The following is an 11,107-nucleotide window of genomic DNA, read 5'->3' on the forward strand; positions in this document are numbered from 1 at the left end:
CAGCCTTTAATGGGGACATCCGTGACCCTCAGGGGATGTCCAGGAAGTTTAAAGAAGACAAATTCTATTATCTCAGAGTGGAAACAGCCCATATTTGTCCTCCTCCTGTAGAAACAGCTTGGGAGCATTCCATAGGTGACTTGAAAAGACAAAGCAAGCTCCTCACGGTGTCATTGCACATTTAAGAAGAACCCAGCTCATGGTTCTTGCACCAATGATTTTTACTTCAGGTAAAACTCAGCCTTCAAAATGACCGTTCCAGTCGTGTTTGAGGTTTGAAGTTTCGGTTCTTCATGAGGAGTTCTAAATACAGCAGCTTTGCAAGCGCGTGAAAGAAAGCAAATCAGGCTGAGGAAACGATGGCTGGTGCCATTCACGGAACGGCCAGTGGATGCAAGCAGCGGGATGCACAGGACTGGACCACCAAGAGGAAAACAGATGTAGGGAACTGAACTTAGCAAGGAAAAGATGTTTTGGCCTTTAATCTTTTGCAAAGGCTGTCTTGGCCAAAGGGAATTTGGAGGTTCAAAAAGATTGAGGTAAATGATGAGTGAATCACCTGGGACAAAGTGTAGACGGTGGTTGTCTCTAAAACCAGCTTCTGTTCTGTCGGATGCCTGCAGTTGTAGTCATGCACAAGGAAAGTGGAATACATCTAAATGACAAGGAAAGGAACGGCACAAGGAATAGGTGGCACAAACACCTTCCTAATGAGCAAGGATGGGAGCTACAGATGCGCAAACTGCCGTTTCAATTCACTTGACTTGCAGAAGAAGAATTGCACAAGGCCTGACCACGCCAGAAAGGGTTGGCTGCCTGATGGAGAGGATGGAATTGTTTGGCCAGGCGTGATCCACGCAACCAGTGAAAACACTCATTTTTGCAAAAGCTGCTCCCTTCAGTTACCATCATCTGCATCTCTCCTGAGACGGGATCTTCTGGATGAGGACTTCTCTAATGAACACTTCGGGATCCATGCCAACACTGATACCAGAGGCAATGGATGGTGCGCTGGCTTATCAGTGGTGGATATCTCACAGCCTAGCTCGTGGCTTAGATAAACATCTCTCTCTAACCCTTCCTCGCAGAAAACTCTTGGGCATCCTGTAAACTGGCAAGTCAATGATAAGACCTTCTGTAAAGGTGGGAGTGGCTGAACGCATCTTTCGGTCACAAGCAAGGTTTTAACTCTTTGGCTTGTTCTGCTTTTTGCCTTTATTAAGTTCCCCTCTTTTGGTTTTGATGTGGCCCCCCCAGCTCCGCCTCCCATCCCATATAAAAGGTTAATCTCCTCCCAGTTATGCGAATCAGTTTTGGTTGACCTCTCTGCACTGTCGTTATTTGGTCAGTGGCACATACCTGACATCATCTAGTAAAGAGGTAAGGCTGCTTTCTTCTCCCCTTCTCCTGCCATCCGTTAGCTTTACAGCAGCATCCTCTGCATTTCAGTGAGAGCTCTTCACCCTTTCCTCTCAACCTCGCGGTCTCCTCCTTTTGTTAAGTCTCTGCCAGGTTGTTCTTCAAGGAGGACATGATAAAACCATGCTGCCACGTTAGAAGGGGACCTCAGAGCTCCCCTATTGTGGTCTACAGTTATCCTTAGTGCTTTTCACTCTTCTTTCTCTCCAAGCTATTGCAGGACCTTCACTCACGCCACCTTCCAGCCATTTTCTGCAGCATTTCATTTGCTCAGACATTTCTTTTTGTATCTTCTCTCCAGTTTTCCTCACAGGCTCTCCCAGAGACTCCTTTCTTTGGGAGGCCATCAGAAGGTGTTTCCAGGTTCATCGGTATCCTCTTCATTTTCATGAGCTGGCAGATACAGGGCTTTTAAGCTTCATTTGCTGGTGTTCAAACACCTGAAGTTTTCATTGTCTGTAGCCACAACCATTCTTTTTTTGTGGGTCTCTTTTCCTCTTTCTACACACACGTTCTTGGTCAGTCTCCTTACAAAGACAGATCTGCTGCAGCATGAAATGCATTGGGATGGCAGCTTCTGCGGCACAAATGCTGCTTTGCATGGCACTGCGGTCCCACCATTCTTCTCCACCCAACCCAACAAGGATCCTTTGCTGCCCACTCCTCTGGTGGAAGCCAAGCTTTCCACCCAAGGCAGCGAGCACATACAAAAAGCTGCTTCAGAAGCATTTCCTACTTGAAAGTCCTCCGAGGAAGGACTGGGCAAAAGGCAATAAACCAGATAGGTGATAGGTTCTTCTTTCAGGCCAGTGCCATATGAATCATACTAAAGTGAAATCCTTAAGGCTGCAGACCTGGTCCCTGCTAACAGTGTGATTGAAAGATTAGAAGCACATCTGAAGTGTGGCATGTATGCTAAGGACAGGTTGACTGATCTCAAAGGGTTGCTGATGATAGGAGATCACCCCTTAACAAAGAAGGGGCTCTTCCAGGGTAGAAGATCGTATGTGGATCCAGTGCTATTCACTACTCCTATTCATACGAACTTCATCTGGAAATCAAGAAAAATCACCACTGATGAAATACAAAGGAGATGCTTAGTTTGATGGAGTGGAAAATGATGAGTGGGGCAAAGATAAGCATGCAGATACACGGTGGTTTATTGGGGCAAAACCATGACAGCCAAAACTAAGAGAGAGCAATGCCTATAGAGCAAGAGGTGCGGTTTTCCCTGAAAAGCAGGTGCTTAAAGAAAAATTTTATGTCACTGCTAACATGGGTGAAGAGCTGAATTTTGCCCCTAGTGCAACAACACGTGAAGGAAGAGATTAGTGGGGCCCTTACATGGACAGCAGGGCAGCAAGAGGAACAGCTTCTTGTTCCCATGAGCAGAGCTGATGAAACTGGTACCGCAGCGTTGCCTGCTCATCTGCTGTCTGCATCTTCAAAGGACTGCTAGTAAACTGCAGTGAAGATGCACACGTTTGCAGGGCAACAAGGTGCACTGGAGGAACATCTCCCACTGACAGAGTTGAAAACCTCCGGAGGTGCAGCTTGTGAAAGGTGACTGAGAAGCCATCTCCCTGCAATCCTTTTATCCCAGTGAAACATGGAAGCAGTAGATCCCACATCTCCTGCTTGTCTGCGCATCAAACTTCTCAGGAGGAAATGCTTCAGCCAAGTGTAAGTCATTGGCCAGGATAACAATGCTAGCAGCATACAGGATAGCAGCAAACTGAACCAAAGATACAACAGAATACCACTGGAGATCAAACTAGCAGACGTATGCTGTGTCCTGGACAGAGATCTACGATTCTTCCTACCCTCCCAACCACCTCCTGTAGCTTTCTTGTTTCCTCTTCTCATCGTGTCTCTTCAGTTTCTCCTGCTGCCAAGCAAGCAGCCTCCCCCGTTGAGAAACAGCTTTTGCTTCTGCTTAACTGGTCTCTTCTGGGACGTGGAGAAGAGCAGCACTTGCCAGGTGCTGGCACTGATGTTCTGCTGGTGGCACTCAAACCATTTGACTACCAATGGCCTCTGTGTTCTCTTCTGCCTTCCCAGGACCCCCCAAAAGACCAATAGAGCCCTCAGCACTGTCAGGAGAAATGCATAGAAGCTGCTGAGCTTCCTGCTGTGACAAGAGCCATGGTAAGCTTCTGCCCTTACACCACACACCCATGCACGTGCGCACACCCTACTTCTTATCTGCTATTTTACTGCTGTTACTGTTGGCACCAGGTCGGTGGTAGCAGATAATGTGCTGCATGTAAAACCTGCCACAGGAGATACCAAGCAAGTAAGCAGCATGAATTAACACGCCTTCGTTTTGTTTCTTAGCAAGATAAGTAGGAGGCAGGAAGCTCAAACAACAAGGAAAAGAAGGAACCTTCCCCTCACTGACTCTATACAGCTATTGTATGACCGACTGACTCCATATACATTCCATTACAGAGTGCAGCCTGCAGACTGAATGATGTGGGAGAGAGGGGCTGGAAACACACCTCACACACACCTCGAGTGCCTTCCTCCTCTCTGCTCACCACAGATGACCCCCTGATTAGTTTTTCTATGCTTAAGATGCATTTTACACCCCATAAGAAAGAACAAGTTTTCTGTTGACTGAGAGCTGCTCAGTGACATCTGTTTTACTGATGATCGGTTAAGGTGAAGCTGCTTTAACTCAGTGATCAGACTCAGTGGAAACTTTGCATTTCCTTACCCATAAGGTGCGTTTCGTTCGATTTCAGAGTTAAAGGGACCATCTCTGATGAGCACTGAGGGAAGAAAGCACTTGTGATACCATCTGTAAGGAAGTACGAAGCTTCCGTTAAGAGGCAGCTACCCAGTGCTTCTGCAGCTGCTGGCTATTGCTGTGTAGGCAGCGCCTCGACAGAGCTACCTGGGCAGCAGCAAGCGATTCTCCACCTTTAGAGCAAAGAAGCTTCTTCCCATCATCCCAGAAGAAAGGAGGAGAAAAGGTAAAGCTCATAAAGTGCAGTTCCTTCGCCAGCTGTGTATCCTGTATGCTCATCATGTGTAACTGCAGTGCTGCTTCCTTAAGCTTTTTTTGCTGCCCAGGTAACTTTTAAAGCCGTTTTAACTCCTGCATCATCGGAGGTGTATGTGCATTCTGTTAGATATGTTTTCAGTTCGAAGTATTGCAGTATATTACACTGAAGCTATATTGCATTCAGGTACGGCTAGGTGCAGTTCTTGTAGCGCTCTCATCCTTACACCGTTGGCATTGGTTTTGTCACTGTCACTTGTGATTCAGATTAAGTTCCTCGTTGTGTGTAATGGGACACAGCTGTAGGCTGGAGAGGTGCTGTGCCTGCGATGACACACAGGAGGGGCCGGGTTAATGGAAGTCAGTGTTTGTTGTTGTGCAGCAGCAACGCACAGTGCAAAGTCGAATAAATCAATGATGCTATTCTGCTATTCCTAAACATAAAGACAAAGGTGAAGGACAGAACTCGGGCTTAGAAAAACTCTGATATGTGAGGCTAAAACAGTGACACTTGCCGTGATGTGAATAACACACATCAGTGATACACCAGCTGTATATCTGCATTGTGTCCAGGTTACCTCAAAGTAACATGACTTAACCCCCTGTCTCTGCCTATTAGAAAAGAACATGCATACAAAAATGACCAATTCCTGTTATTTGTGTAGCCACTGAAGACAGCACCTACTGAAAACTGAGGTCAGCTTTCAGTGAGTGTGAATTCTTCAGAAAGGTCAGATCCATTTTCATTACTGTCTTCTTACGGTAATGTTTGCCTGATGAGATAGGGGGGTGAAACCCTGAACTGCTGTGAATAGCGGCTTTGCTTTATTCCACACAGGATTTATCCCTCTCAGATTTGATATCTGTGGTCCATACCTTTCACTCCTGTTTGCTTTCCTCTTCACTAAGCTCTGCGTGCTTGACATCCAGGTTGCACAGTGCTGCAAGGACTGAACACATGCATGGCAGGTGTGATGGGGAACGGCTGAGGGACCTGGGGGGTTCAGTCTGGAGAAGAGAAGGCTCAGGGGGACCTGATCGCTCCCTACAGCTGCCTGACAGGAGGTTGTAGTGAGGGGGGGTCGGTCTCTGCTCCCAAGGAACAAGGGACAGGACAAGAGGAACCGGCCTCAAGCTGCACCAGGGCAGGTTTAGATGGAGCTGAGGAACAATTCCTGCCCCAGAGGGTGCTCAGGCATTGGAACAGGCTGCCCAGGGCAGGGCTGCAGGCACCGGCCCTGCAAGTGTTCACACAGCGTGGAGACGAGGCCTCAGTGCCATGGGGCAGTGGTGGCCTTGGCAGTGCTGGGGAACGGTTGGACTGGGTGGGCTTAAAGGGCTTTTCCAACCTGGTTGATTCCATGGTTCTGTGCAGTACGTTTTGCAACGGTGCACGTGCAGGATGCTTAACCTGCGTTAGAGAGCCTTTAGTGAGAAGTGTGTTGTAAGTTAACCTCTGCCAATGATTCAGACCTGTGAGGTAACCACGCAATCTTCATGCACCGAAAGTTACTGACATTTTTATGTTCTTTCCTTCTCAGGAACTGGGGGAAAAACCATGATTTTTTCAAGTACTGAGTCCTTTGAAGTTGACACCCCGACCTCATACGAGTATTACGATAATTATGACGATGCTCCCAGACCCTGCAGTAAGGAGACTGTCAGGAGGTTCGCAGCCTCCTTCGTACCTGTCCTGTATACTCTGGTATTCCTGGTCGGGCTCACGGGAAACATTCTGGTCATTGTGGTCCTCTTCAAATACAAGAGGTTGAAGAGCATGACTGATGTGTACCTGCTGAACCTCGCCATCTCAGATTTGCTCTTTGTTTTATCCTTGCCCTTCTGGTCTTATTTCATGGCAGACCAATGGGTTTTCGGAACACTCTGGTGTAAAATTATCTCCTGGATCTACCTGGTTGGGTTTTACAGTGGGATATTTTTTATTATGCTCATGAGCATAGACAGATACCTGGCTATTGTTCGTGCAGTGCTGTCCTTGAAAGCAAGGACTGCCTTCCATGGCTTGGTTACTAGCTTTGTCGTATGGCTTGTAGCTCTTTCAGCCTCAGCTCCAGAACTTGTATTCGCAGACTCTTTTCTTGAAAAGAATTATACTACCTGCACGGCAAGATATCCGGGCAACTTCACAACATGGAAGCTTTTTTCCACTTTGGAAATCAACATCTTAGGGCTCCTAATCCCTCTTACAGTTATGACATTTTGCTACTCGATGATCATTAAAACATTAGTTCACTGTAGAAACGAGAAAAAGAATAAGGCCGTGAGGATGATCTTTGCTGTCATGATTGTGTTTTTCTTCTTTTGGACCCCTTACAACATTGTTATCTTTTTACAACTGCTGGAAAACATGGGAGTCCTTAGAGGCTGTCAAGTGAGCAGGAATCTGGACTATGCTTTCCAGGTAACAGAAATCCTCGGCCTTTCTCACTGTTGCCTCAATCCAGTCATCTACTTCTTCATGGGGGAGAAGTTTAAGAAGTACGTGAAGATGCTCTTTAAGAAGTGGTTACCTGGAGAGATGTGCAAGTGGTGTCGAGCTCACATCACTTACCACTCCGAGTCTACCAGTTCTTTCCATACACAGTCTACAGGCGATCAAGATGCTCTGTAGCGCGTTTCACACCGGCCATGGGACTCACCAGCAAGCCAACTGACAAGGGCAGGAGCTCCGAAAAGCCAAGCAAATGCACATGCATTTAACAGTAAGCTAGTGCTGGACAATGACTCCCTTCAGCTTTGATTTCTGCCTCTAGGTTTGCTGAAGGTTATGACAGAAGGTGTCCTACACGTGAAGTGCGGGAGATGGACACGCGAGTTTTGTCTGCTGCAATCCCCAATCACTGCTCAAGCTGTATCGGCAGCCCCAGCTCTCTGCAAAGCACTGTGCTGTGCATCTGCTTTTCACCAGCATCAGGATGGAGGTTGGCCCCTTGCATGGAGAGGGAAAGGAGAGTCTTGGAAAACACATTCATTTCTTCCAGGAGGACTGTTAGTACTGTTGTGGTTTATTCCACAGCTGATCTGTGTAGGACTTGTTCACTCTGACTCCTAGCAAGCTCTTATAACAGTACCTGTGACTGTCAAATGTTTCATCTGAGCGGAGCGGGATACATCCTCTGTCATTAAGAACTTCAAATATATTCTTTATGTGCACAAAGACGCAAAGCAAATGCATTCCATTGTGTTACAGACAGTTTCTCTTAGGTATCCGAGTTGCCACGTGTACCTGCGTGTAAGTGTGTATACAGGCATCTTGAATTACTTTACCGCTGTAATTCAGGATTCTGTACTTTAATTAACATTTTTAAAGTGCTTTGGATAGAAGTGTTTTAAAAAAAAACCTTATTTTCCAGCACACGTGAATAAATTCAAAGCATCTTGGTTAAAAGTCTGTCTTTAAAAGTGAATGTTCTTTGTTTCAGAAGTACTTAACCCCAACACTCAGTTTTCATGCACTGAACGTGTATCTGGCCATCAAGAGGGTAAAACCAGAGACTGTATAGAAACGGTCTGTCAGAAACCACACCAAAAATCCTAGTGCTTGATAACAGCAAAACACAAAGAGCGCGATGCTTCAGTAGCCACTCGCAGATCTACACGGTATTAATCAAAGACCTGATCAGGAAGCAAGCTCACACTGCAATGCTGAGATTTTGGCACAAAAATAGCTTAAAAAGAGTTAAAAATCAGTACCGTGGTGGCAGGTAAAGTAAGAGTTGAAAAAATACATATTGGCAGCTATTTCTGGTGTGTCTCTGTGCTGGATCACAACCATTCAACAGGAATTCTAGTGTGAGGTGTCCCTGCCCATGGCAGGGGGGTTGGAACTGGATGATCTTGAGGTCCTTTCCAACCCTAACTATTCTATGAGTCTATGATAAGACTTAGGCTGCCAGTAACAAAGTGCTCAGCACTCAGGCAAAGAGCAGAGAAGACATTCAAACACAGCAGGAAAGGCTTGGAGAAGACATGGAAAAATATCATAGTGGTGTTGGCCTCATGGCCCTAAAACAAGAAATGTTAAGTGGGAGCTCATCTCCGTGTGACCTCTCTTGTGATACAAGGCTGAGAGTAAAAAGCAGCACATTTAAGTACTCATGCACACACACATCCATCGATCAAATTTTGGGGCTGAATTACCATCAGCTGTTTGCTGAGGCTGACAAGTAAGGATCTGCATTAATGCAGGTAACGAGAATAGCTGTGGAAGACATTACTTGTGGCAAGAAAGTGTCTTCCTTCCCAAGAAAACCACTGTGTGAAGACAGGCTGAGGAAGTTGGGGCTGTTCAGCCTGGAGAAGAGAAGGCTGCGTGGAGACCTCAGAGCAGCCTTCCAGTACCTGAAGGGGGCCTATAGGGATGCTGGGGAGGGACTCTTCATCAGGGACTGTAGTGACAGGACAAGGGGTAACGGGTTAAAACTTAAACAGGGGAAGTTTAGATTGGATCTAAGGAGGAAATTCTTTCCTGTTAGGGTGGTGAGGCACTGGAATGGGTTGCCCAGGGAGGTTGTGAGTGCTCCATCCCTGGCGGTGTTCAAGGCCAGGCTGGACAGAACCTTGGGTGGGATGGTTTAGTGTGAGGTGTCCCTGCCCATGGCAGGGGGGTTGGAACTGGATGATCTTGAGGTCCTTTCCAACCCAAACTGTTCGATGATTCTGTGATTCTATGAATTCTTACTACTCAAAACCTTACAACCACTGAGTAAATCGGTTGTGGAAAAATGCTGCAAGGAGTGGGTTAAGCCATTCTTTACCTATTTTGAAAGAGAAGAGAAATTACAAGTGCTTGAATGTCTCATCGATGTCAGTGAACCCAACAACACGTCACTCCCAAAGCCAGCACGGCTCCTTGTCCTCGCAGATGTGATGCCGCACTGCGAACTGCTGAGCTATTCACTGGTCAAGTGCATAGATGAACTTGGAAGCCCGACAGTGCACCACAGTTCTAGTCAGTAAGAATAAATCACTCCTTTAGAGGAACCTTGCTTTCCAGTCCGGGGGAAGCAGGCAAAAAGCAAGCCATAGATAGGTTCTTGAAGACCATGAGGTAAGAGAGGTCATCAAGTGTTGAGGAACGGCATCAAGACAACCAGCAGCTTGCAGGCTGGTCCAGCTCTGGGCACACACCCTGTGGTGGGGAGAGCACTGAATCTGCTCATGTGTGGAATGAACGTGCCGCACCCATTGCCATGCATAGAGCTGGTGTAAAACCTCTGTGATGCTCTGATTCTCTTCTCCACACAAAACTCAGGCGCTTCACATAGCTCGGTGTTGTGCCCCACAGCCTGTGGGCATGGGCCGTTGGTCAGAGGGTACCTGTTGCAGCCAGAGCTCTCCCTAGGGGAGCATTGTCCTTGCTGCTCTGACCAAATAACCTCTCCCAGTCCACCCAGTAATATCCACCGCTCCTCACTGTGTGCGCTGGAGGAGCAACCAAGCTGGAAGCTGTGCTCTGAGCAGGTTCGCTGAATCGGGTGCAAGAGGGGGCTCACCTTTAAAGTGATGGGCTCAGGAATCCGGGTCCTGGAGCTCGTCAAACCTGGGTGGCTTCCTCCTCTGTCACTTGGAACAAACCCTTCTCCTCCATGCACTGAGCTACAGTGGATAATGCCATTCCTCTTTTCAGAGAGGGCTTTGGCATCTGCCGGTGGGAAAGGATGAGATGATGGCGTTAGTACAGACAGGAATACAGCAGGGACTTTCAAAATGCCAGTCAGACAAAGGTGCCATTTTAGCTGAACAAGAGTTTCCAAGCGATGAATGATAAAGTACAGACCTCCTGGACCATGAAAGACTAAAATATCTATCCCCTGACGGGCATTCTAGTGAAGCAAAGCTGACTCATTCTTAAACCCACACTTTTACATCAGGGTTCCTCGGAAGGCCAGCCTGTGCCCTCCCTGCTGTCGGCTAAACTGCCATAGAAAAACAGATGAAGGGAAGAATCAGCTCAATTATATGAAGTACAAATCATGATGAAAACATGAAAGTTGGTTGGTTGTTTTCATGCAGCACTTAGGCCACCACAGACACTCCCTAAGCATGAAGCTGAATTACACGCTTGCCTTTTACTCTGGAAGTCGGCCTCCTTCCTTTTGACTGTATTGTGTGCAGCTCTGGTGTCCTCAGCATAAGGACATGGAGCTGTTGGAGCAAGTCCAGAGGAGGCCACGAGGATGCTCAGGGGCTGGAGCACCTCCCGTACAGAGACAGGCTGAGAACACTGGGGCTGCTCAGCCTGGAGAAGAGAAGCTGCGTGGAGACCTCAGAGCAGCTTCCAGTGTCTGAAGGGGGCTACAAGGATGCTGGAGAGGGACTCTTCATCAGGGACTGCAGCGACAGGACAAGGGGTGATGGGTTCAAACTGAAACAGGGCAAGTTCAGGTTAGATCTAAGGCAGAAGTTCTGCCCTGTGAGGGTGCTGAGGCGCTGGCACAGGGTGCCCAGAGAAGCTGTGGCTGCCCCATCCCTGGCAGTGCTCAAGGCCAGGTTGGGCAGAGCCTGGGGTGACACGGTCTAATGTGAGGTGTCCCTGTCCATGGCAGGGGGTTGGAACTTGAGTTCCTTTCCAACCCAAAGCTTTCTATGACTGTGCGAAAGCAGCATTGTGGTCACCAGCCTCCTCCCAGTCTGCTCCTCCGAGTCTATGAGCCAGAC

The 11,107-nt window shown here is 47.6% G+C and overlaps 1 protein-coding gene across 6 annotated transcripts; it reads left to right on the forward strand.

The window, feature by feature from the left end:
* Positions 1 to 327: 327 nt before the first annotated feature.
* CCR4 (C-C motif chemokine receptor 4) lies at positions 328 to 7,604 on the forward strand. 6 transcript variants are annotated; one of them, XM_065665542.1, is made up of 5 exons: positions 1,310 to 1,380; positions 3,481 to 3,567; positions 4,167 to 4,397; positions 5,092 to 5,156; positions 5,968 to 7,604. In XM_065665542.1, exon 5 carries the CDS (start codon positions 5,985 to 5,987, stop codon positions 7,056 to 7,058), a length of 1,074 nt encoding a protein of 357 aa, XP_065521614.1. In that variant the 5' UTR covers positions 1,310 to 1,380; positions 3,481 to 3,567; positions 4,167 to 4,397; positions 5,092 to 5,156; positions 5,968 to 5,984; the 3' UTR covers positions 7,059 to 7,604. The 6 variants fall into 6 exon arrangements, with proteins under 6 accessions (XP_065521609.1, XP_065521613.1, XP_065521614.1 ...); XM_065665537.1 differs by lacking the exons at positions 1,310 to 1,380; positions 5,092 to 5,156 and adding an exon at positions 328 to 1,143; XM_065665541.1 differs by lacking the exons at positions 1,310 to 1,380; positions 5,092 to 5,156 and adding an exon at positions 524 to 539.
* The last annotated feature ends 3,503 nt before the right edge of the window (positions 7,605 to 11,107 follow it).

This window comes from Lathamus discolor, chromosome 2, assembly GCF_037157495.1.
Source record: "Lathamus discolor isolate bLatDis1 chromosome 2, bLatDis1.hap1, whole genome shotgun sequence".
Taxonomy (NCBI): Eukaryota; Metazoa; Chordata; class Aves; order Psittaciformes; family Psittacidae; genus Lathamus; species Lathamus discolor.

Coding starts and splice junctions, on each gene's coding strand:
- CCR4 (XM_065665535.1), top strand. CDS start 4,443: ATGCTCATCATGTGTAACTGCAGTGCTGCTTCCTTAAGCTTTTTTTGC. Junction 4,498..5,967: donor AAGCTTTTTTTGCTGCCCAG/GTAACTTTTAAA, acceptor TTTCCTTCTCAG/GAACTGGGGGAAAAACCATG.